The 27,416-nt window shown below is 37.6% G+C and overlaps 1 protein-coding gene across 3 annotated transcripts; it reads right to left on the bottom strand.

Annotated features, from left to right (window-relative positions):
- Positions 1-3,490: 3,490 nt before the first annotated feature.
- Positions 3,491-27,163, bottom strand: slc2a15a (solute carrier family 2 member 15a). Of its 3 annotated transcripts, none has more exons than XM_061040531.1 (12): positions 26,913-27,163; positions 20,886-20,984; positions 16,797-16,957; positions 15,424-15,548; positions 14,059-14,204; positions 13,421-13,553; positions 12,835-13,022; positions 7,887-7,997; positions 7,107-7,208; positions 6,871-6,946; positions 5,145-5,272; positions 3,491-4,168 (listed from the first exon to the last, which is right to left on the bottom strand). In XM_061040531.1, exons 1-12 carry the CDS (start codon positions 26,955-26,957, stop codon positions 3,929-3,931), a joined length of 1,554 nt encoding a protein of 517 aa, XP_060896514.1. In that variant the 5' UTR covers positions 26,958-27,163; the 3' UTR covers positions 3,491-3,928. The 3 variants fall into 3 exon arrangements, with proteins under 3 accessions (XP_060896514.1, XP_060896512.1, XP_060896513.1); XM_061040529.1 differs by lacking the exon at positions 26,913-27,163 and adding an exon at positions 22,770-22,976; XM_061040530.1 differs by lacking the exon at positions 26,913-27,163 and adding an exon at positions 22,349-22,760.
- Between the last annotated feature and the right edge of the window lie 253 nt (positions 27,164-27,416).

Genomic DNA, 27,416 nt, shown 5'->3' with positions numbered 1-27,416 from the left:
CTGGAGAGGTGCCAGGCCACCTCCTGAGCACCGCCGAGGTGCCCTTGAGCAAGGCACCCAACCCCCCCCCCCCCCACAAGCTCAGGAGCGCCCGCCGTAGGGCAGCCCCCTCACTCTGAGACCTCTCCATTAGTGCATGTCCACAGGATCCTGTTTGTGCATGTGTGTGTATTTCAGTTCATGTTTGTGTAGCATGTTTACTAGACAGAGTGTAAAAATGAATTTCCCCTCGTGGGATCAATAAAGTATAAATTCTTCTTCAGTATTAACCAATAAAAAAACACAAAGCCAGTGTTTCAATATCATTTCATTCATGTAGTTATCTTTCAACAAATGAAAAAAAGCTTACACATATTTTCATGACATGTATTTAAAGAATGTAGAAGTTGCTGTCAGATATATTTAAGTACACTTTATTGCAATGCTCATAATACAGAGTACTCTGGTACAGCCATGAAAATGACTGTTATCTAAAAGCTATGAGCTGGTGAGGAATTTTATTAACTTACAAGTGAAAGTACAACAAGTAATAATAAAACTTAAAATAAAAAGAGTATGTCCTCCAAACATGCATAAATAACCCAGTTTCACACAATAGATGATTTTATTCTAATATACAAAAGATTAGAAATATATCTTTTAAAGTTTTATTTCTCTCAAATATGCATTCTGCAAACACACGCACACACATTTTTTTCCAAGCTGCTGTGTCTGTGTCCGCAGGCTTCCATCACTGGAGTTCACCCAAAATCTTTCTCCTGACAGACATGGGGTTGTTTTTGTTCCAGTGTGTGTTACCAAACTGACAATCATGTTTGCAACTTCAGCAGTGTAATCATTCAAACAGTTTATCTATAGTGGCTTGCAGCTAGTGGTCTTCATTCTTAATCTTGCCTACAGAGCTTAGTCTGATAGTTTCTTTAATATTAAGCTCATTTAGTCTGGTCTCATTCGCCTTTTGAGATGTTGGCAATCACTTAAGTGACTTCAATATTATAACTTACTAAAACAACTAGAACGTACAAAATAAAGGTTACGTTACAAGAAAGCAATCCTTTTTCTTTAAAAAATGATTTGCAGTGAAAGCTTGTCTGATGGTTAATAATGGCATATTTCTTTAGGTCTATTGCATGTTTGTGCACCAAGTTACTCATCAATGAATTTCTGAGATCTCCATATTAAATACTTAGACACACTCCTAACTAGAAAGTTGAGCACAGTGGGTAAGAGATGATGGAAGTCAGTCTACAAAACAAGTTGGTCAATTATTTCTTTGACTGACTTTTAGAAAAATAAATAAAAATTATGCTGTGAACCCAAAACCATTACTATTGTGAACATTGTGCTATTGATATAGATAGGAACAATGAACAAACCAATGAAAATAAGACCCAAGTTTAAAATAACTGGAACTGTACTTAAATGGCTCAAACACAAATAACTGAAAGGTGGTAAATACTAGAACTGTAATGTATATTCAGCAAAGTCAACGTGTGCAACAAATCCAGCTTTAGTGAGTCCAGGGGCCAGATGTATAAATGGTACAGACACAAATAAAGCATGGGTACGCCTTTCTATTTGAAAAGTAAATAATGCAATAAGAATGTGACCCTGGGTACACATGAGTTTAAAAGGAAATGTGATGAGAAGATAAAATAGGTCATAACAGTAGCCTCTGAGTAAAACAATGATTACGTTGTGTCCCTATATCTCTGATTGTTATTAATTTGGGGTAATTGTTCCTTAAAATGTCTCTCAAAAGTGCAAATAAATGATGTACGAGTGATAAAGACTTCAACTTTTTGTGTACATTCAAGACATTATTTCCCTGTGTTGATAAACTTTTAATCTCATCACAACAGTTCTTTTAGTTCTTTTCCAATTTCACAGATTTTTTTTAACCTGACTTTTGAAAATATGTCTATGTTCTATGAGTGATTATTGAATTTAGACATTGCTTTTATATACATTCAAGCCATTATTTCCCTGTGTTAACCTTTTAATTATATCCTGAAATGTGAAGCACTGACAAAAGACTCTATAAAGAGAGTGAACGCATATCTATATTCTTGAGTACAACCAGGTGTACAAGCTAGATGGAGGGGCAAATTCAGATGGACAGGACAGTCACTAATAGCACCAGTAACTTCTTAAACGACTGATACTTGCCCTGTCTTAATATTCACTTTAAATAATATTGCACCAATAATCTATAACAACCATGCTCATAGAAATTGCAGCTCAGTTCAATTTGCTTTTGTTATGGATCTGATTGTGGAGACATTTTCAGCAGCTTGACTCTCTGCTGTGAGAGCTGCTCTCTCAGAGACAGAGCTCCATTTCATTCACGGAGAAAAGACGTGCTGGGATGGGACACAGTATAGTGGCCCTGAATGTCAAAAAAAAAGAATGAAAACTCACAAGATACTAATATTTCACAATACCTGACGTTATGTTCATTAAACACAAAAATATTTGATATTCATTCACGCTTTTCAAGGAACCCCTATTTTTCAAGACAGTGCCGCCTAGCGCTTGGATGACTGCAAAAAAGTCTTAATGACGAATAGGTAAAAACATGTTTTTTTGAGTTGCCTAAGCTGTAATGGCTCCACATAATTTAGTAGGAGCAAATGCAGCCATGTCCACTTAAAAGTGCTTATTTTTGCCTCTGGAATTTCCCAGAAAGAAGACATCGCAGCCAATGTCACGATGGCCAGCTGAATGAATCAACTGGAGACATTTTGAACCTATAGGTTATTTAGCCCTAAAAACTATTCTAAATAGGGCCCAAATTTTATAAACATGTCTCTTTTAAACTAAAGGTTATTTGACAGAAATTTGTATTCGAGTGAAATACTCTTTAAAACTATATTGAGAAACACAGTTTTATTCATTAAATAATCACTTTAGGAAAATGTATTTTGATTGAATAAACCTTAGAATTATTTGGGTGAAATGTTCCCAAAAAATCATAAGCTGGTGGACAGAGTGGCCTCATTGCACTTTTGGCTCATAGCACTAGGGGGCACTCTCACACAAAAAAAAGCTCTTGGAGTTGCAGTCCTGTAGTCTTTGTTATAGCAGTAACCAAGTTAGGAGGGATGGGCTATGTTTAATTACAACTAAGAAATTGCTCCTTCCTCTTCTGTTGTATTTTTTGAAATGTAAATGTGATTTGTGAAATGTGTGCTTTCATGAAGAAGACACTTCTGTGCAAAGCACATCAGATCTGAGATGTTGTGAAATGTCCAGTTTTTGTGTAATGTTTTGCTTTTTGGAAATGTTATTGTGTTTTATGAAATATCATTGTTTTAACACTTTAGGGCCACTTTAGGACATCTCTATTTTCCAGTTTAATGTTGTACCCAGACTTGACAAATCTAATACAAGTTTCCAATGTTAAATGCAGCAAGTCTGTGAGATAAAAACAACACAAGATCTCTGTCCTGCCGAGCTCTATGCCATCTCTAAATACTTAAAAAGTATGTGTTCATGTGGCAGGCCCTGTCTCTAGTTAGCTCCAGACCAATTTAAATCTGATTGTAATAGTAGTAATGTCAACATATCAAATTCAGACGGTGGTTAGGGAGAATGGATCATGATCACAAGAGATTATGAGCCCCTGACACCTTTTCTGGATACTGTGCTGCAGTTAACACTTACCTGCTAAGAAAGAAAACATTTTGAAACATTTTACTCAAACTGCCTGTGGCTACTTTTTCTGGCATTTGTGAATTTGGACATGTTTGGCATTGAGGCCCATTCACATAAATGTTGGCTGCACAATCCATTTGTGAATTCAACCCAGTGTTTTATGCATCTGGCCCCAGGTGAGGTGTTTTTTGGTTAATGTATACATTTTGAAACTGTAGAATGGAGAATGTAATGAATGGTTTTGAAGTCTCAGTGAGAACTTGGAGCCCGGTTAAGGTACAGAAGAAGAGCTGTCAAACTCCACGCCACCATAGCCGTTCATCTTCTTCAGCTTCAGCTGGTCCACATGGATTAGGCCCTGGGACTCCAGAACCGCTTCCTTCTTAGAAAACATGCGGCTAATTTCCATAAAGGTCTTGTTTTTTGTTTCTGGGATGAAAAAGTAGACGTAGACGGCCACAGAGAAACAAATGGCCGAAAACACCAAGTAGCAGTAAGACCCCACAGACATCTGTTGGTCGGATGTGGCAGATGGATGGAGATTCATGGGGGGATTGAGAGAAGAGGATAGAAAAACAAGAATAATGAAGGGGTTGATATTTGACTAAGAACTCACATCAGTGAGGCATTACAGGTGATCAATGATTGTAAATCCTAAGAGTTAAGTTTTTTTCTTTATGAGAGCAGAGGGGGCTCAAAACACAGACCAAAGCTAAGGGAAAGTTTTAGGAATTCATGCTTTGATTGGTGAGTAGCAACAGGCGGACATGATGTAGCAGAAGGATACAATCAACATTCATATTGTAATCATACTTTGGAAAAACTTTCAGAAAGCTCTCAATTTCCAGCTTCACACTTTACAGTCACAATCTCCGACTTTCCTAAACTTGATGTGGCGGTGCCTAGAAATCATGCATCATAACTAACTTCATTTTCAGCTAGGAATTAAAATGTTTCCTTTCATATTGTGTGATACAAACTGTATTGTTAGCTAGGAAGTGGTTAAATGCTAAGCTAAGCTATTGTCCAGGAATAGCTTACGGGTTATTAAATATGTTTTATATTATTTCAACTTGAAATATGGCGTGTATGTGAGACTGTGTTAGTTCAAGTAGGCCGGAGTTCAGAACTGGACTCAATAAATGTAACTCATGAAAGAGATTTAAAACTATTACTTGATCTTTCAAGCTGCTTTGCAATCATTCATGAATCACGAAAGAGGGATTTGTTAGTCATATTATAGGAACATTACAGGTCCCAAAATGTAACAGTCTCCATTTGCAGCTTTCAAAAATGTAAGTGAACAAGAATGAGGATTAGAACATGGGAAGTGGGAGGTCAGTCATCAGATAGGTTAGTTCTAATCACATTAAATTCTACTTAGTTAAAAGAAGCTTGAGTGTAGCCAGTGGTATTAGTATTCAGGACTGAGAAGAGCTAGCACAGAGCAACACAGCATGTAGCTTTCTTTAGCATTAAGCTGTCACCTGTAAGAAGGGGAAGACGAAGCCCACGGTGAAGTTGGACACCCAGTTTAGCAATCCTCCTACAATGTAAGCAGCTGGACGGTGGGACTGTTTAAACAGCTCTGCTGTCATCAAGAAGGGAACCCCAGCTGGAACAGGAGAGAAGAAAAGTATTCAAACATCAATAACAATCAGTCTGGCGCCCTTGATTCAATCTAAAACTGGAATAACTTTGGTGACATTTTTATTGAAAGATCACAACAAAAAAGGTTAATTTTTATAGAAACACACTAGAGATTGCTTTAAATTCCAGTAATTACCTATGACAAATAAAGTGATCTTAATGTTTCAAATCAGTGACGTGTATTTGTAAAGGGACAAGTATGTGGCTAGTAAACTGATGCCTCACACTACAGTACAGCATTTATAGCCTAAGCTAGTTAGCAATGTGCTATAGTGCCACGTCACTTCAATAAGCTGCTGATCATGTTTGACATAATGTGTTTGTCTTTAATAACTTTACCATTCATACTCAACTACAACGTAGCTGGTGTCAAGTTCTGATGTCTCTTTTAAAAAGCATAATTGTACTTAATTGTGGAATATTTTAATTATTATTTGTGACCCAAGTGACCCAAGTACTTACAAAAAAAACAACTGTTTTGATAAGAATTAGAATCAACTTATCAACTTAGCCATGTGGAAATTGAAAAATGATTTTTCACTTGGAGCAGTGTGCATTTCTTTTTTCACTATATTTAAAGTGTGGGTAATTTTTCTTAAAATATATGTGGGCCAGCATGTAACATATTTGTGTATGCAAACTATAATTTACGGTCGTGATATGTCCACAGATAAACTTGCACAGCAAACAGGCAAATAAAAGGCTAATTAGAGTGAAACAGCATCAGCCTGTGGGGTACTGGTCAGGCCAGCATATAGATGAGAGTCATATATCAAATACTGTATACCACTAATATTTCATTATAATATTCTACCACAGAAACTGTGTTATTTATCTATCTTACAGGGGGGCATTAAACAGAGATATTTTGCATCATACATAATTGCATAAAAAATAAATAAAATAAGCATATTTATCACTAAATGTAACCCGATTTGGAAAACAGTGTTGGCTTAAAATTAGGGAAACAATTTACATGTATTGTGTATGACACAACTATGGCTTCTATCAATTGTGTAATATATAATGTAATGATTAATTGATTTAAAAAACTGCAATTTATAACATGACATGATAGAGCAGCTTCAACACATTTTGAACTGTTCTTTCCCTCTGTTAAGTTTTTACAGTATGGCCTCTAGAGGGAGCCATTTAATAACACAAAGCAACCTCAAAGAAAAAACAACAACTCAGAAGTACTGTTTGACACATCGAATGTGGATAGGTCTATAGGCCAAGGCAGGAAAAGGCAAACTTTGTTTTAAAAGTCAGTTGGATTTAAAAAATACGACTGCAATAAGATCAGATGACATTAGACACATACATGTTGCCTCACTTCCCTCAAGTTCAATGTTCACAAATCAGGACTGGACACAGGGAGCCCCTGCCCTGCATATGCTTACACAGTATTAGTTGAAGTAGTGCAAAGCATTAAACAAGGTTTCACTAACACGGGGTTTTGGTGTTTCATAGCTAGGTCTTTTTCACAAGGGTTGAATAAGAAAATGTGTTTCGATTTTATGGCATTTTTAGTTCTTTAAATGACACAGAAGAAAAACTAACCTGGACCAATACAGAAACCAGCAATGATGCCGACCACACAGGCGACACTTAAGTAGTGCATAAATGGTAAATGACCCTGCAGGGAGAAGAAACAGGACAACACAAGACAGTCAGTTTGATAACTTTGGTTTTCTGTAATCGAGAACTTACTCATCCAGAAGTCAACTGGTTTCAGGTGTAAATTTGCTTCATCTTTAAGTCTGTGATACACATGACACAAACACACACAAACCAACCTGTAAAATCAGGGTCAATGTGATTCCAGCACTGCAGACGCCCATCATGGTAAAACCCAAGATCATGAGAGGCCTCCTGCCCAACCTCTCTATGGTGAAACACTAAAGGAGGAAACACAAAGCTTGTCAAACATCGAATGAATATACACAAAAACTTGTTGCCTACTGTGCTTAAATGAAAAGGCAATGATATTTGTTTTTCTTTCTGATGGCTAGATAAAAAAAAAGTTCAGTCTTCATAAGCAGAAAGACTGGAAACAGAGGTGAACATCTAGCCTGCTCTGTGACCCCTGTGCTCTGAATCCACCAAATGTGACGGACTCAGTAAAATAGGGAAACTTATTTTAACCTTAACAGAGTTTATGCAGAAAGATAACTAACAACATCTTTATTTGACTATTTTTCATCAAGAAAAAGATTGTGTTCCAGGTTCTCAGAAACTAAAAGTTTGTGTTCCAGGTCTCAGAAACTAAAAGTTTGTGTTCCAGGTCTCAGAAACTAAAAGTTCTCACTTTTACACCTTAGCTAGTGTATACATAAAAAAATGTCAATAAATTTTTCTACATTTACTGGTACTTTAGAGGTTACCTGGACAGCTTTTGAAATCTGCTTCAAGTATCAATGCAAAGCTAGGCTTAGCATCCAAGTTGGTAACACAGAGCTTTACTTTCCTATTTTCCAATCCCACATCAATTTATTCATAAAGGCCTTCGAGGAACAACTTGAATTTAAAACAGCATCAGCATCAGTTTAATATCGATCTCTCCTTTGAAAGTTTACCCCAACGAGTCCTGCGATGATCTCTATGATTCCCGTTCCTGCTGTGGTATACTGGATCTCTGCCTCTGGGATACCTGCATCCTCAAAGATGTCGTTCGTGTAGAACCAGATCTGTGGTGGACAAAGGAAAAACTTAAAGATCAGTAAGTTTTAATCAATTTCCTCAGTCCAGCTGATCAGACTTCAGCGATCATTTAGACAAGCCAAACCTCTTCAGGTTTGCTTTGCAGTTCATGTTAAATCTGTCAATTTGATCATGAGTCATCAATGTTTATCAGGTCCACCAATGGGCGCACTTTGATCAGGGTCAAGACAGAAAAAATACACCATCACACTTAAAACAGAGATGTTGGTAATGACAATTGTGGTCGGCCATTCATCACATGAAAATTGACTGAACTAAGCAAATGACTGATACTACGGGAATTAAACATTTGCTTTCAATGTTATCTCCTGAATGTAATATTGACATTACAACCTGAACTTGTTTCTACTAACGATTCAGAAATAAAGTGTTGGTTCTTTGAAGCCGTTATTAAATTAAACCCACAAAATCTCATGTTCCTAATAGCCATATATCTATTTACATTGTACTTACTTTGATTATACTACACTCAGAAGTGTTTTAAAACAGTTTCAGTGCATCCATCTTAAACTTGCAGCAGAAACTATGTAGAATAATTCATTAAACCTGTTTGATGTGCAGATTAGTTTCTTTGGTCATTTAGCAACTGATGCTGGCTGAGCAGAGCGACTAACCGCCAAGAATTAAAGAGCTCATATGAATCACTTGTAAATTTTTAATCTGTCTGGCTGGCATTGATGCTAAAAAAAAAAAGTGGAAACATTTTACCGAACTAAAAAAGGATTTATGATTAGTTAAAGTGTATATGTGATTTTGGAGAGGTACGTGTTTATCTTACCAAAATGAATATAGCTGTTTGTTGTGAAAAAATCTTTTAGCAGCTTTCTAAAATCATTTAACCAGTTAAATATAATGTTTAAAAAGATGGTAAAAGGACTGAAAACACAGCAAATTGGGTTGATATGGTGTTCAACTGAAAACAAACAAACCAACGGAACCAAAAGTTAAAGCTTTTGTAAAAAGAGAAGCAATAGAACAACTGCAGTAGAGGATGTGGACAAACTGGTTCACCAGGTCTGTTAACATGGGTCAACATGCAAAGCATCTCACAAGCAGGGCTAAGATTCCTAAGTAGGTCCACATACAACACCCTCAAGTCCCAGGAAAAGCCAGCGCTGCAGAGGAATAATAAGACCAGGCCATCAAAATGGAACCAAACACATGAGGTGTATAAACAGGAGACAGCATACGGTGAAAGTTAGCGGACCAGGTAGATCAGTACACAAAGACAATTGGCCAGGACAAACACACACACACATGCATACATAGCCCTGGTGAGTGAGAAACACATTAATATCAACTAAAACATCTTCCACATGCCTCACCACAACTGCCATCATTATAACATCAGTGTACTCAAGAAGGTTGCTTAATAATCACGTTTTTTTCATCAATATCAACCTGGTCACTGTCATCCCTCTTACATTTGTGTCACTATTCTCACCCTTAGCGTTCTCATTCCAAACAATAATGTACACAATACCATCAACATTATTTTTCATTTTCACCTATTTGAGCATATATTACCAAATTCACCCTCATCATCATCTTGACTAGGTTACTATGAGGGCCATCATAACCATCATCAGCATCATGCTCAGAATCAAACTATCACCAATATTACTAAAATCATTTCCCCCATCACCATCTTCACAATCATTAAAATCAAAACCCATCTTGATCAACAGAAACACTGTGATCATCCCTTCTCTAATAATCACCATTATGATGTTGGTTTTTCGCAATTATTATTATTAGGGTTAGGGTTACAGTTAGGTCACAATTATAATTATTACTTTTTAGTCAGCCACTCTGTTGTCAAGGTCATCTTTATAATTCTTGTCCCCATCATCACTTTCATCCTCCTCACCATCAGTGATCATCATTGATAATGTTTGTTGCTTCATTTAAAATTCATTTTATCATACTTTTATATATTACAGTATACATCGTATTTTTTTTTTTACCCCTGTTTCCATGACTATTATCACCACCATCAATATCAACACAAACCTCTTTATCCTCTGTATACCTCTTCTCTGAGTATCTGCATGTTTCAGCACTGCAGAGCTAATTAGCAGCTCAAAATACAGCCTGGAGATCGGCGTGCTAATGAGTTCAGCACCAGTGCTTACAGTGTGCACTTTCTGGCCCGGGCGCCCTGGTACTCATTGGAATAATTAATGAATCTTTGGGGCATAATTCAGAGGGGGGATTTGGCTAATCATATAGGCAGAAAAATGATTACATCAGCTTTTGGTTTTATTCAGAAGACCATAAGGCTCATAAAACAATGAAGAATCGTTTGGGCCTATTTCCATCTCAGTGTCTGTCTGATAAGCTAGATCAATCAGATGAGGGAGCTGTATAACAAGGGTTAGTGGTCACTGTGGAAAAAATTAGTGTAAAAGCGAATAGAGAACTATTAGAAATAAAGTGTTGGTTAGAGACATGAAATGTTTGCTAAGAGAATTCAATTTACCACAGCGATCAGATCTCCAGGTAGTTTGGCTGAACCTGGAAAATGCCTAAGTATCAGTCCCACACCAGTTCATTACCTTTGATCACTACTTCTTCCATAGTCCAACAAGAATTGAAAACATAATATCAATCTATTCCAGAAACATATATGTCAGATGGAAACAAAACAGTCAAGTCCCAGAGCCTATCAATCAAGAAAGGAAGATTGGAAGAATATGTATTCTATTCTGTCAACAGGCAGAAGATCCTGGTACTGGTAGTGCAGTCAATACAAAAATCTTTGGAGGGTTTCCCCCGATGATCTCACAAACAAACCCAGAGTCTTCTCTGTCATCGGAACAAGAGCACTGAGGGCCTGGAGAAGAAAGACCTAGGCGAGCGACTGGGAACATTTAGGTCTGAGCAGCAATATTAAAAAAATAATGCCATAGCCGGAATCCCAAAAAAAAAAAAAATGCAGTTTCTCAAGTGTCCACTTAAGGTTGCCTCATAGAGCCAGTGAAACTCCATGGCAGCCCATATAAAACTGGCCATATTTACAGCTAAATTAAATGTTTGCAGCCAGGAACAAAAAATGGTTTCTTTCATCTGTGTCAGCTGCAGCTAGCTATACAGTAACAACCCTGCAGCTGACACCGATTGGAGATGTTTTGGGATTTAAGGGGTGAAACATCTTGCAAAGGGTACCTCCCACTTGATCTGCAATTGGCTAATTGGCACTGGTGCAAGTGCAACAGGATGCAATGACTTGCAAGTAGAAAGTCCCTGTGCATTCATCTATGATATCTGACTGACACTGTACTCAGGAGTTTATGCCAGTGCGTGTGGTTGTAACTATAGCTTAAAGACCAACTTTGGGCAGCCATCAGATGTTGGTAAGCATGTACATACAAAAGATATAGAGACAGAACAGATGGAATATTTTGGGCTTGTTTAAGGGAGGTTTTACAAAGGATACTTTGTAAAAGAGATCTCTGATTTGCCAGCAAAGACTCTGACATTTTCAAACTCAAAGAATGCTTTGTTGTCTCCACTTTCTGTAAATGCTTTATAAGAGTATTCAACCCATACTGTTTTACTGCTTCTGACCAAGCTGCACTGTATTCCTTCAGATAAATATCAATTAAAAGAAGATCCATACATCTCATACCACCAAAGCACATGGAAAACACCAAATCTATTCCATAGCCCTTTGAGTGCACCCCAAGTATTCTTTAGAGATGTTTTGGTGTGTTGTTGTATGTTAATGTATCTACCTTATAAAGGCCCTTAACAATGTTCTTATTGAAAACAAATTTCTCCTTTTGAGAAATTTAAGACAACGATGTTTCTATGAAAAGCAGAATTTCCTTTTTTTCTCACGTGGTCCTTGGTGGTCTGATCACAAGAAGACAGCTCTAACTACATTCAGAATGGATCCAGTTTGTACAAAAAGTGTCCAGGGCCACATTAAAGGCCACTCAGTCTGTAACAGCAGGGCAACAATCCTGCTGAGGGAAAGATGACTTGCCTTACTTTCAGTCATAGAATAACAATAGGCTTATTGATCAAGACAGTTTAAAATTAAACCAATACATCCACATTCACTTCTTCCCTTCTTTCAGCTGTTAATCTGTATCATATTTTTCATCCACTGACGTTTTTACGATGAAACTCACTGATTATTCAGTCATAATTGGACACTGAATATGTAAATGGGGACGCATTCCGATGCCAAGACATACTAAGAGCAGTCCATCTCTTATCGTTTTATGGTCTTTCTTAAAATACATGTTAATGGCTGATGTAATCAGGGCTCCTGATTGTTACAACCCCTATCACAACAGTCACACATTCAAGTCTTTTAAAAAAACAGTTAACAGCATGTCACTTTATAAAGATAAAGACCACTGATGTAAGGACTTGAATCTGGTAACAGCTAGTTGATGACCGAGTGGTAGATTCAAATGCAAAAAAATGAACTTAATATTTCTTTCTGGAGTTAACTTTAGTCAAGAGATCAAGTGAGGGCAGGGGGTAAAAGAAGGTGTACACTGCACATGCATCAGGTGAACAGAATGTGTCAAACTATTTGAGACTGCAAATGTTTACCAAACTTTTTTGTCTTGGAACTGATACCATATTCTATGTATGACATCCATGCTTTATATTTACATGGACATTTAAATAGGATGGGGGGTTTCGTCCCTGGATAAGCATCTTGAGATGTGGTGAAATTTGAAAATGTTAGGACTTAGTATACAACACTAATGATTCCATCAAAAAATCAACAACAGCCCTTTGTTTTAATGTATACATTACTTAGTTTGAAAGAGTCCTTACAGCATCAATGCCAGACAGCTGCATGCCGATGTTGATGACCACCACACAGAGCACCTGCTTCCGGACTCGGTCATCCAGCAACAGTTTCCATACTGACAGCGTCTCAACTGATGAAAGGGAGCGCTGCTCCTCCTGCATCTCCTCAATCTCAGCCTGGATGTTGCACTTGGCTCTGTAGTACTTCAGAGCTGAAAAACAGAGAACAGGATGCTACAGGGTTACAATACAACATAGAAAGATACTAAAATAAAGTTATTCAAGCTACACAGTTGTATTCTTTATGCTGATCCTCTGCCACATAATTTATGCTTTGGTATCGTTTATTATTGCTAAAATAAAGACGAACAGCTGCATCTCTTATTTAGTTGCAATATGATCTTTGATGGTAGAAATAATTAAAAACTGCCATCGTGAGTAATAAGGAATACATTCAAATGTATTACTGCTGTCTACAAACCAGAAGTAATTTCTCCATAAGGTTGGATAATACTCCCAATATAATTTGTTTTCTTTCTCAAAATGTTAAATCCAGTGTTCTTCCTGTGCAGTTTCCATTGTTGATGGGCGGCAGAGCAACAACACTGACCTGTGATAGTGGCATGGACGTTGTGCTTCTCAATCAGCAGGTACCTGGGGCTCTCTGGGAACCATGGCAACGCCATCAACTGGATGAAGGTGGGTATCACCACTACTGAAAGAAAGAAGGGCCAGTGCTCCTCCTGCAACAATAAAAACAACACAACTTACTTAAATTCATCATATTGAGCTGCTATGGGCAGCAGTGATGGTGTATTGGCTAGAGTATCAGCATTAGAAATATAAATGGGATGATACTAATGTTGATAATGGATATAGCTGATGAAATATCAAGATTACAGGTAAAATATACATTGATTGTATTAATGTCTGTAGCAATTTATCCAAATAAAAAAATAAATAATAATGAACGGTGTCAACTTCAGGACTTCTTGGTTAAGGCTCAGGTACTTGAACTTTAATCAGTTAAAAGTCTCACAAAAAGATTTGTTAAGAGTTTTAACTTTTTTTACAATGAGAACATTAGTTACAATACTACAGGAAAACTTAATATCATGGGGAAAGTCTGACGTTTTGAGACAGATTTAGCATTTAGTAAAACTCTTCAATTATAAGTACCCAGTTTAGAGGGTTCAAAACCTTTGCATTTGAGGTTTAACAATGACAAAAGGAAACAGTGTTCATTACCTTTCCTAGAAGCTCATGTAGGCCAAGAATTTGGGCGAGGAAGACTCCGGTGCCAATAAAGATACTTGGCACAAGACCCAGGAAACCTCGTAGGTTCTTAGGTGCTATCTCACCCAGGTACATTGGTACAACACTAAGAGAGATGCCTGAAGTGAATAAAAGAGGAAGACCTATAAAACAATGCACTACTTTGATAAGATGCCCAATTACTATTATTCAACACAAGGAAAAATATGGGGAATCTGCACAAACAGAGCAGATATAAAGACACTACAAGTACAAAATTATTTGGACACTGTAAGAATACATGCTAAACAATATGTTGGATGCAGTTCTCCAAAATCAAGTAGAATGAAAATGTTTTTCTGAAATTGAACCTGTCACAAGGCACACAGTTTTTTTTTACAGTTCACAGATGAAAGAAGTGCTGAAGATGAATGTTTTCTCAAGGTTTCTAATTGAAAACTTTGAAGAGTAACATGTCAGCTCTACCAACTCATCTCAGCCTGAGAGATTGATTGCTTATAATTTTGATAATCAATGAACCATCAAAGTCATGCATAAAAATAACACCAAATATTTGCTGGTTTCATCTTCTCGATTGTCAGAATTTGCTGTATGCTTTTGCAATATTTGTTAGGGTGACTGTTTGACTGAACAATGTCTTTGGAAGACATGGAATTTAGTCTAGGAAATTGGGGACAACATTTTTCACTATTATCTATCATTATTTATTATAAGAAATCAATCAACAAAACAATCTACGGATTATATGGCAATAAATAAGGTATTTTAACTAGTTTAAGCTTGCACTGAGTGTCCTGCTGAGTGTTGTCCCAGCCTAGCTAACTTCTCTTTCTCGTGACCCTTCATTCACCTCTTTCCTTTTCTCTTGGCAACACTTTAGATGGCTGGCATAGATACTTTTCAGCATCTGACACCAGTAGCACACACAGAACACCTTACAGATAAGCCATTAGACCATTTTCAAGGTTTAGGCTTTCTTGCAAGAGTTGAACCTGGCAGGATTACAGGATTTTCAATCCAATCCAGCAAAATTAGTGATATCTGGTGAGATGGTCTTGCTCAGAGAAGATGTCCCAGTTTATCGCAAAGGTAGATTGATCTGGGTCAGGGATCTGTGCAGGCCAGTCAAGTTCTTACAAGGCATACAAGGAGCAGCATTACTTTATTGAACTGGCTCTGTGCACAACAATGTTGCATTTTCAAAAAAAGGAAAACACCTTAATTTAATTTGAATAGTAGTGTGCACAAACATTTGGCTGCACAGTGTACAAGCCAAAATGTGTTTGTTATTGGGTCCATTTGTTTGAAAGCTCTGTGTTTACGTGTGAGTGACTATACCTGAGTGAATTCCTGTGATAAAACGGCCAACGATGACCATCTCAGGTGAACCACATATCCTGCTGAAGCCCATGAGTGATCCACCAATAAACACCAGGACTGTTGTGTTTACAATTGTACCTTTCCTGAAAGTACACACATGCAGAAGGCAGACATTTAGAGAAGGACATACAGAAACGGCATTGTTTTCAATCTCTATTCAGTGCAGTGCAGTTGGTATCGGAACAAAACCATGTTTCTCCTCATCCCTGATGAAAAATAGTTCATTTATAAAAAGGTGATGTTCAGGCCCTGGCAGCTTAACTTGAACACCAGCCTCTGGGGAATGACTGTGTTTAATACTTATCCACAAACAATAAACTATAATCTCACACAGGTGTTCCTGTCATGAATATACATAAAATCACATGACCCAAAGGTCAATGAAACAGCAAGGCCAACAGCAGTATATGGACGTGATATACACACACAGTCATGACGATAGACATGTGTGCCTGTATAAGTCCTTCTAAGCCATAAAATGCCAACACAACTCACAAGGGTGGTCATGAGCTATGATTAGCCATAAAACACCGGTGTGTGAAAAATCTGTTCAGCCTATATAGAGGATTATAAATTGCAAGCTTTTCATTTGCATTTAATCAACACTGAAGTTCAATGAAATGTTGGAGCATAAGAGCTCTCAGCTGATTTGAACTGAAGGTAAAAGAACTTTTCGCTGCACTTTGAGGACTAGTATACTTTTGGAGGGCAATGGGGGCAAAGGGATGAAAGTGTACACTGAAGGACAACATATTACCAAAGGACGGGTTGGGGGGAGTCATGATTGATAGAATGCCCTGATCTAGTGCGTTTTGTGCCAGTGTTAAGTGTGTGTGGTGTGTTGTGTGCGCGTGTGTCTGTGCGTGTCTACAGTATTCTCCCAGTCTTGTGCTTTCCAACATAATTCACTTTGGAAATGAAATACAACATAAACTGGACCCATTTTTTTGTGAATTTTTGATGAATAATGCGAGTATCTTTATGGTCCTTGTAGTAGCAATGTGTGTTCAGGTGTTGATGTCGTGGGCAGCACCAGATGCTGCTGAGTGTCTCTCAGGCTGGCACTGCCAACTGGCCACCATCCACTCTTGTGGTTAGATGGTCCTGAGGGGTTTTAAGGGTGTCAGGACAGTGCAGGGTCAACTTTCAAATACATCTGTGAGGGCTGCTGAGGACATTGTTTACCTCTTTGTTGTCAAACTGTACAGTACATATTTCACAAAAAACACATTATATTGAAATTGCAGGCATGATTTATTGACACCAACAATGACTGCTGTATAACTGGTCTAAAATCTTGAATGACCAGTCTGTGAAAACAAATGTCTTACCTGCCAAAGCGGCTGACAAGCATACCCACGATGACGGAGCCCAGCATACCTCCAATGGCAAAGACAGACACAGTAAGAGAGTACATGACGGTAAGGGTCTCTTCAGTGAGTCCTGTTCCATTTCGATTCAGCACTGTCTGGTTGTAGAAGTCCTTTATGTACTAAAATAGGAAGGCACAGTATAAACGGGATGTAGGATGCAAAAGACATTATGTGAGGTCGCACAGGCATGGTAAAACAAAACGTTATACTTCAATAAGACAAAGCAAAGTAGTCCAAATGCCCTGTAGTGTTATGTTAAAGGATGAATTTGTGACTTTCAAAGTAGATTTTCAGACGTAAATAAATGCTCTCTTCAGACACACCTCCTTCATCCCTCTGCTACCCCCTCCCCTCTTGTCTCTTCACTATCCCAGCTCCTCTCATGCTGTTTCCCTTTCAGATTTATGTGAGGCAATGAGAGCAGCAGGCGACTGCTTAACATCAGGAAACAAGAGTCTGAGATGCATATCAAGTAATGATATGCATCTCAGAGTTGTTATTTGTTGGTATTTTTAGACCAATGATAATATTTTCTTTGGTTTGGTAAGTATGTTAGTAATCCATCATTTGAACCAGTTGGGCCTTGTCTCCACGTGGTGACAAGGCTAACAGTTGGAAGGGAGGGGGTCATTTGAAAAACAAAAACATGTATGAAGGAGCAGGAGGAAGCTTCGTCCTGTCCACACAAAATGAAAACAACTACAGAAGGAATTCGACTACACTCACATTTTAAGAAGTAATTACTCCACAATATATTAACACATTTGAGTTTTGCTATATTAATATTCAGAATATTTAATATGTATAGTCATGTCATACTATTTTTGTTACTTTCTGAAATGGTGAAAGCAGATAATCTAGAGACTGGCCAGTTGTGCCAAGGTTTAAAAATCAACATGGCTTCAGGAGCTCTGTTATAGTGATATGACCCATGACAAATCAAAGACCACCAGTTTAAAGTTAACCAACGGCTGCTTGTTTTGACTGGACTAGGGTAGGGTAAACAACAATAGTCATATGTCAAACATGATGTATGCTCTGAGCTGCGTTGACTGTTAACAGTACTCCTTCAGCTATTTATTTTGACAGTAGCATCCAAAACATAACACGTGAGTTTTACATTTATTGGAAACGGAAATCATGCATGAACTTATTTCTAAATGTCTTGGAGACAGTTATTGAGTTACATTGGCCTATTATTTAATTAAGGTGGAGGTAAATTCCAGTATCATCTATATGGCACTGAAAACAGAATTTATGAGATTGCATTAAATTTTCAAATTGGAACCTCGAGAGACAAAGAAGACGTGGACCTCAAATTGAACCCTTTGACCTACAAGTTAAGAGTGGTTGACCAGCTAATGGAAAAGTGATACATTTAATTAAAATGTCAAATGGAACCTATTGAAGGCCAATCTGTGATACTGTAACGCTGGCTTATTATTATTGTTCATTTTTATAGAGAGACCGTGTACAGCTACTCAGCAGTACCAGAGTTAGCTATGACCTAATACATCTGTATTTTCTGGGCAGGGGAGATATACATTTTCACTTATCTGAATGTTTTCAAAGTTTATTCAAGCTTTTTGGTAGATTATTTTATAATTATTGAAGGTTATAGATATGTTTTGTCCATTAATCTAGAAAAGTAGTTGGGAAATAACAATACTGACAGATTGTCTTTTATGCACACCTCCAAAACAAGATGATTCCTCTCAACAAACCATCAATACATGTTGCATGTGGGATTTCAAATATAATATTTTATATTAAAGGCCTACTATGCAACTTTCAAAGCACATTGTCAGACCAAAACAAATTCTATCTTTGGACACAAAGCTCCCCCCTCCCCTCCTGCTGCACCACCAAGTGCCTGTGAGACGGAGAGCGGCAGACAAGTGCTGATAAACATCTGAAGACAAGATTCTGTAATCAACTCTGAGTAATGATATGCATCTCAAAGTCGACTAGGATGTTATATGATTGTCCTTTTAGGCCAAAGAAATTATTTGTTTTGGAAAGTCTGTTGGTTCTCCTTTAGTTGTACTCATGCGACAACAGTCTGTCATTATGCTTCTACAAGCAGCATCTATGACTGGGCGGGCCGCCTCTCTTCACCCTAAATGAAATCTAGTTTTGTTACTCTGATATTCATAATGCTTTAGCCTTGACTGTTGATTTTCATATTTGATTGTGCACTTTATCAGCGTATCAGTAATAGACTTTTCTACATGATAAAGTAGATACATGCTTTTTTCTCGGCCAACAGCAGCTTGACATAGAGAAGAAACATCTGATGCAAACAGTTTGCAGATTAGTTATTTTCTGTCCTTACGAAGAAACATCACAGGGTTTTCCATGAGCCAGCCAGGCTAATCTTTTGAGAAACACTATCAGCTGGGATCTGTATCTGTTGAAACAGCTTTGTGCAAGTTCAAACTTCGAACATAGCTTATCAATAATTCATGATTTACACAATACTGAAATAAAATCAGATTAACCATTGACATAAGTTACCAAATACCTCTAAGAAAGAGCTAAATATATAGGTTACAGATGTCCCTGCCCTAGATGTAAATCATACAATGTGAGAATTGTACTGTTAAAACAGTTGTTCTGGTACAATATTACCGGTTTTAACTTGCACACCAACTTATAGAATACTCAGTTAATTCATATAAAATGTAATATCAACCTAGCTCATGATGATATGCATCAATGCTGAGTTGCTTGTGCCAGCCAGACAGCTAATGCGCACTTTAGTCCCTTACTTAGGAGAGGGCTTACACATGGCTGGGGCAACCTTTAACAATTTCAATGTCGGATTTGGTGGTTTTGGCTACTTTGCTTTTTATGGTAATCCCCACAATATTTCATCAAACATGAAGCATTTCTATTTTGATTGCGAATTTTCTTGTACATAAGACGTCATGCTGTTTAAGATACGTTCTTCTAAATGATTTAGAGTTGACCCTCAATGTTAAAATATATCAACACCTATGGGTCCTTGTTCTTACATGTAACAGTTTTGGGAGCTTTCACACAAAAAAGTTTGACAACCACAAGAGAACAAATTGTCCTGCTAAAAGAGGAAGCCTTGTCTCTTGTGTCATGGGGCAAAGGTATACTGGTTTCATGAGACCATACCAATTCACTCCTTTTATCTCTTTTCCTTTCTTCCCTCTGACATTTTCAGCTTCCTGTCTAATCTAATCCCCATGTCTTTTTTTTTCTTTTTACCTCAGCCTCTTAATCAGTTTAGCATGTGATGGCACGAGTTGTTGGACCATGATCAAATCCCCTAACTGCAGTAGCAAGCCTGGCAGACAAATGCAGACGACAAAGATGTGAGGAAGGCTCTTTCAACCTACACTCGAACATCATCAGGTATATCTCAGCTGCCAGAAAAAAACTCTTTCAATACTGATGTTGTTGATTTTAAAATGCAGACCATTCAATGATGGCTTTAGATAAAACATTATCCACCCTGGCTTTCTTAGTTCGTTTCCAAGCTTTACTAGAATGAGTTTATTAGCTAACACTAGCTAAATCTACGTTTCAACATTCTTAAGAGCTCATGTGAAACCTGAAAATACAGATTATGTTCCAGAAATAAGAAACCTCATTCAATCACACTGACAGTTTGTACCAACATAAATTGATAAAAAGTTAGGCTTGAAATTTCACCTCTCTAAAATACACCATGTGATCGACTCCATACATTTAGATATAAGATTATGATAGAAACCAAACACTTATGATTCATTCTATTTATACTTTCTTAGCAGATATAAAAATGCCATAAGAACTTATTTAGTAAGACTCATTTAAAGATAACAAAGAAGATAATTAAGATAATTTACTTATTACATAATCAGTAGGGACACATGCTACCAAAAACCCTGTATGGAATGTAGGGAATCTTAGACCTTAAGGGCCCCCTTGGGATGTACCCCCCCTGGGAACTAAATAATCCAACCCTGGGTCACAATGGATGTGTGAGTGTGAGTGTGTGTGTGCATGTGCGTGTATGTGTGTGTGTCTTACTGCAGAGGGGGAGTTGACCACAGCCAAGTTGTAGCCATAAAGCATGGAGCTCCCAAAGGATGAAAGGAACGCTACCGCCAACAAAGAGCCGGTCAGTTGCTGCAGAGAGATGGAGAGATGTGTTAAAAGAGCAGATGATACAACTTTCTTCCAGAGAAAGACTCTTCGTTTTTTCAACACAGATTGTGATATTATGCTTTATTTTTTTACTTAAAAAACATGATAACATTGCAGATGTGCCTTTAAATTTATGTCTTCACCCTTGTCTGTGCCACATCATGCCACAAATAGTTCCCTAAGCCAATCTGGGACAATATGTATATCAACTGTTCTCAGTAAACAGTTCTATATGTGTTGTTATTTAGGAGACAAACCCAGGTATCATAACCTACAAAGCAACCGGTTAGTCATCAACCACAGCAAGTTTCATAAAAATTACATAAAACAATGAATAGTTTTGGATACAAGGTTATTTATGCAGGAACATCCCCTTTAAGCCGAGAAGCTACAGCCACAAAGTGATGGGAGAAGTTATTTACAGAAAACATTTTCCAGAACCAATTATTTTAGCAGTAAGTAATTTAAGTAAAGCACCGCCGTCTCTCACCACCCTGCGTGAAGTCCTGTAAAATAGGTAAGAAGAGTCCAAAAGTAATAAAAGAAATGTAGACACATTTATTGAAAGAAATCAATAAAGATAAACTTTTTTTTTTAAATCTGGGAACAAGAATTTGTTAAATCTCCAAAGAGGAACAGACAGTTTATTTTCAACTAAATGACTAAAATTAAAGGTGCAAACCGTGAAAAAATATTCAGTTCTTGAATATAACTAATGTTTTTTGTAGCCTATTAAAAACGACTATTTAAGTGAGGGATTACAAAGTTTTAAAAACGTCAAACAAACCATTCTGAGTGACATCATAGGAGAATGATTAAACCAATGCTGTTTGATATGGTACAAAAATTTGAGAAGTACAAAACTCACACAAACTCCAGACAGTGCTATGATAGAAAATAACACATATTGGCTTAGCCATACAGTCACAAGTAGCCTATTTCTAATAGGAAGGATGTGCATACAACACAATATTTAACATGATTTAACATTGTTATACCTTATGTGGCATCACAAAGCTCATAGGCTTATCCTAGTGCAAAACAGAACATTTCAATTCACCATGTGTGAAGAATGAAGATGTATAGCCTACTTTAAGTAGGCAAAGTTGCACGTAAGGAAAAGAAATGGGCCGTATTGAAGGTGGAGTAAACAATTAAAAAAAAGAGTATATTAAACAATAACTAGGCCTAATATGTAAATGACAGCATTTAATTTGGCATCATCAATTATAACGAATTGTATCCCCGGTGCCGAACGAATGCTGGCACAGCACAACAGCTGCTCGACAATGTAACACTGGAATCAGGCATATAGGCTATGTGGGTCTTCAAAACGTTTCCCTTACCCCCAATTCACACACACTCCGTGCGCGCCCCGGTTTTGCTCCGTAGGACGGCTCGCGCCCATTCATACTGGATCCGTTTGTGGGACGTCAGCGCAGCGGAGCGCACCCATGACACATCACAGGAGAACTACAAGATACCGCGGGAATAAAGAGAAAAACATGCAAACAACATGTTGCTTTGTCTTTCTGAGGATGCATTGTTGCTAATTCGGTGTCTGTTTTGACGTCATGTTGTTAAAGTGCATGAAGAAAACAAATCACACGTGCGGGAGTGTGTTTTCACTGATTGTAGGCCAACAACACTGACCGTATGGCTACAGACACATCAACCACAAAGCCGTTTGGAGTTCGGAAAACCTTGCAATAGGCCTACCTTGTTTCAAATTAGTCTAATTATTTTAGTTGTGTTGAGATAGGCTACCTGTAGCGGTGGTATTTCAGGTGGTTCCGCTTCAGCACGCGCGTCGGGGTTTTCATTGGCCATAGCTCGGCCAATGGGTAAGGGCTCACTAAGCGGAAGCGTCTTTTCCGAAAGAGTAGCCATAGAACCACAGCAATCAAACCGAAGGTATAGGCCTTATAATTTTAATCGAATTCTGGAGAGACGCTTAACACCCGTCCTACTCAGTCCTCCTCTAGCCTATTTGTTACTCAGTAACTCCATATGTTACTAAGTAACATATTACTTTTCAGTTGCACCTGTCACACAGTAGCCAGCAACTATAAATATCCAGACACGCTGGTTGCCATGCATCTTCACAGTTATCCACCAACTGGTTTCCCAACATGCATGAAAGAAAGAGCAGGATTTAATCATTGAGCATAAAGATAATTGCAGTGAGTTCAAAGCAGTGACTCTATTTCTTGCAGAGAATGTCCAGTAATAACATAGACCAGATAATGATAAACTCGATCTTTATTAGACCAAACAAAGACACATTCCTGCTCCTCAGCATACAATTTTTATTTTAAAGCTAATTTTGGCAATCATAAGTCTGTCTGTTCCCAAATACGGTTTGCTGCAGAATGTTAAAGAGATAGAGATTCCCAACATGGGAGACTGTGAGAGCATTGAGGCCGAGCACCAAAGTTGTCAAATGTGGTTCTTGACATCAATTGTTGGTACTATTCCTATTTTTTATTATTTATCTAACGTTATTGCACATGTCAAATATATTTTCAGGTTGGGTCACTCAGGTGTTCACGAGAAAAGCTAGAAAAGTAGCTTTGTAAAAAATGACATTTTTGATAGAGAATTTCAGAGGTCTTTTTCACAATCGTGAATCAGAAAGTGGATTTAAAATGCAACAAGGCTACTTTTTGTAGCACAAAGAGCTCTTAGATTTATATTATGAGCTCTCTGATGGAAAATCTCATTGTTCCTTTCCAGCTGATTAATGTATTTCCACCTTTTAGGAGAAAATATTAGTTGTTTTAAACATAGAGGTAGTTTAAAAAAAAGGAATTGAACATTTAAATGTGCAAGTCTGAATGTTCTTGTTGGCATTTTTCACATTCTTCACTGCAACCTAACCAGAGTTCATGGCAGGCTGCCAACACTGCAGGAGCTAAAAATCAGAGACATAAAAAGGTTGAAAATCACAGTTTTCCAGTATCTGCTCGAGAAATAAACTCAATTTCCACTCAAAATGTCAAAATATAAACTGTGCCTGAACACATTTTGTGAATAAGATGATCTAGAGCACAGTAAATCTGATTTATGAAGTATGCACAAGAAATCGAGGTGACTTCAAGTTAATTATTAAGTTGAAGGATGGAAGGTATTCTATAGTACGTTGTAAAAACATAGATATCAAACTGAACCCTGGTCTTGACCAATTGAAGACACTGATAATTGCTTACAGGGAGGGCTCAGACCTACAACCAAATCATAGTCACACCAAACAGCCCAGACCATCCACCACACTCTGCTACTGCAAATTGTTCTTCCTGTCATTCACTATAAAGAGCAGCTACTGCCTATAGCAAACTTACAACTGTTTGCTGTGGTTGCGTAACAAGCTCCCTGATGATATATAGACATCAGAAACTCTACAAATCTTTGTTGCAGACTGAAAACTCATCAGTCAAGAATTCTCCATGTCCAATAAAAACGGATAAACATCTTATTGAGGTTCTCATGATGTAGTTCATAATCTTGGATGATATACAGTAGATATCCTTTTGTGTGATTCAAATACATTTCAGCGTTATGTCAATGCATTTACTGTAAGTCACTTTGGTTTAAAATATCAGCCGTCAGTTTTAAAATGCTATTGGTCAGAAGTTTCCCTTCCATACTACTATACACTCTGCATGGTACTACTCAACACTTTAGTGTAGGCTATATAAAAAAAATAGCAGTTTTCAGGTCCTTTATTTTTATACTGTTTAATAATATCAAGACCTTTCAAGGTAAAATGAACAACTGACTGTTAACAAGACTAATAATCCAGAGATACATTATTTGCTTAAACACAGCAATACAGATGCTGTTGTTGCCATGCTAACATGTTCTCAATGAATATGATAACAGGTTGACCCTTATGAGGGATATGTTTATAATCTCATGTTTATTAGAATGCTAGCATTTAGATATTTGCAATCTACACAAAGTAAAGGACAGCTAAGGCTGTTGAATGAGTTTTACAAGTTTTTTAATCCTAAACTAAAGTATTAAAGAGCCTAACCAAAAATTTGACCTGCGGACAATGTGAACCAAAAACCTATTAAAAACAAGCTTTGGCAAAACCTCTTTTGGGACCATGAATACATGTAATTTCCATTCATTCAGTAGCTGTTGAGATATTTTAATCAAACACACAAAAAGTCAGCCTCATGATGTCACTGGAGGAAGTGTGAGGAAACATCAAAGTCAGTGTGATAAATCATCCGCAAACCATGTAAAGCTGTTCAACATCTCCTGGAAATTCATGTAAAGGTTATCAAGATGCTTAATTCCGGAACAAATGATTGAACCAACCAACACACGGACATTGCCATTCATATTGGCATGCCACCAGCATGGCTAAATGTGGAACTGAAAAGCGGTCTCTGTTTTAGAAGTCACATGATTTTTTTTTAACCATTCATCCATCCAGACCTCCTCCCTCAGAGGCTACTTTACGTCAGCTTGATCTTTACAGATAACCATTCAAATTCAATCGCTCAAAGGTCTTTGTCATTTTTAACAGAAAGATATGTCCTGCTCTGGCAGATAAAACCAACAACAGATGCTGCCATTTTCTGAAAAGGACACAGTTGGGAGAATTTGCTTCTGTAATGTGGACTGAATACATCTATGTTAGCTATTCTGATATAGGCTATATAAATATTGATAAAACATCTACAAAAGACCTGTCACTCTATTAGTTAAATTGACTGTCATACTGCCATTCTATACACTATTTATTAAATCATCATGCTTCCTATAGGCCAATACTTTAACTTATTTGCTCTTTAGTCTTCAATCATTTCTGCTTAAAGGTTGTAACCATGAGGATCTTTGCCATGCTACTTACTGTTACACATTAACTACCAGTCTATCACTAAACAATGTCCTGCATGCATTCTCATGAATCAGTGTACAGTCCAGCACTACATAAACTTGACTTTGCATGATTAGTCAGATAAAAGATAATGTATATTCTGTCAGAAGACAACAAAAAACACACGCATGTTATTTAACAAATCAATAGCATGTTGAATACTGCTTGAATGAATGCAACCTTACAGAGAAGGGGTTATATTTCACACAGGACTATTATTAGCCATATACTAATGTATGGATGATATCACTTCTCTCATTGTTATGGCTAACAAATCATTACTTAAACTTGCTGCATTACTTACCATATTGTCTGTAATCTATAATCTAACATTAAGTCTAAAGGCATACAAGAGTTGTTATGATATTCAAAAGAAGCCCACATTACATTCCTGTAGCCTTTAATGTTTTTTAAAGCATGGTTGAAAATGAAAATGCTGTGTGTTGGTTGTAACAATGACACACACAGGAAGAATGATGTACAGCAACCTGGACATGATGCACCTCAAACTAATTATCAAACCTCTGAACTCCCTGGTTTGGTTTTTTAACGTAAATCATCTATTTAATTTACCAGTATAGAATGATTCTTTAACTCTAAACTGATTTAGTTAAGATATACACTGTTTTTGATGTGAATTCAAAGAATGACACAATAAACAGAACAGATGATAAAATATTGTAAATGTATAAAAAGTCTTTATAATAAACCAGGTCAGATTACATTCATTTGTTGATTTTCATTCCTTTAATTGGTTATTCTTAAATTCTTAATTTGAAAATGTCTCCAATTTTAGGTCAATCCCAAATATCCGTTTAATGACCAACTTTAAAAATGTCACAAGATCTTATTCAGTGCAGCTCCTGATCTACTTATGAGTACAGGACTACAAGTTTGAAAGTTGGTAGTAAATGCTATTAGGTGCTTGGAATCCATTTCTAGAGCAATAGGGGATCAGACATCTGACGGTTCTTGCTCTGGATCTAACCTGGTTTGTACAGCCGGTCTGAACTTACCGATGTGACTCTCCTGGACGATGGAATTAAAACCTCCTCAGCCATTTAAGAAATCTGTAACCTGGTCAAAAACAGCAGAACGCAGAAGGGGTTCTCTCTAAACTGCATAGGATGGCATGGCTGTAGTAGCAGGCGTAGTCACACAGGGTCCAGGGAATGGCAAGTTGCAGTAGTCAAGTCAGCTCATGTGCAGCGTGTCAGGCCTCTTGTCCAGCAAGCAGCAGTCCACAAGCTCCTGATAACAAGCCCACACTGTGTCATCACATGACAGAGGGCAGCGTGACGGAGTGAGAGAAAAGCCTGTTGGAAGCAATTAACTCTAAGTGAATTTCCAAAGAAGGGGATGGAGGTGGGAGTTAACCAGAGGAGAGGAGGAAACCAGAGGGAGGAGAGGAGAGAAGAGGAGAGGAGAGGAGAGGAGGACAGGAGAGGAGGACAGGAGAGGAGAGGAGAGGAGAGGAGGAGAGGAGAGGAGAGGAGTGGAGAGGAGAGGAGAGGAGAGGA

The sequence above is a fragment of the Labrus mixtus genome, chromosome 6 (genome assembly GCF_963584025.1).
Source record: "Labrus mixtus chromosome 6, fLabMix1.1, whole genome shotgun sequence".
In the NCBI taxonomy this organism is placed as follows: Eukaryota; Metazoa; Chordata; class Actinopteri; order Labriformes; family Labridae; genus Labrus; species Labrus mixtus.
The sequence above is the reverse complement of the archived record's forward strand: the minus strand, read 5'-3'. Positions and strand labels throughout refer to the sequence as shown.

Excerpts from the sequence above, each read along its gene's own strand:
- slc2a15a (XM_061040529.1), bottom strand. The coding sequence starts at position 22,892 with ATGGCTACTCTTTCGGAAAAGACGCTTCCGCTTAGTGAGCCCTTACCC. Across the intron at positions 7,998-12,834 it reads AGCTGTCTGGCATTGATGCT|ATCTGGTTCTACACGAACGA; the intron begins GTAAGGACTCTT and ends TGTCCACCACAG. Across the intron at positions 4,169-5,144 it reads TCGTCTTCCCCTTCTTACAG|ATGTCTGTGGGGTCTTACTG; the intron begins GTGACAGCTTAA and ends TCCGACCAACAG.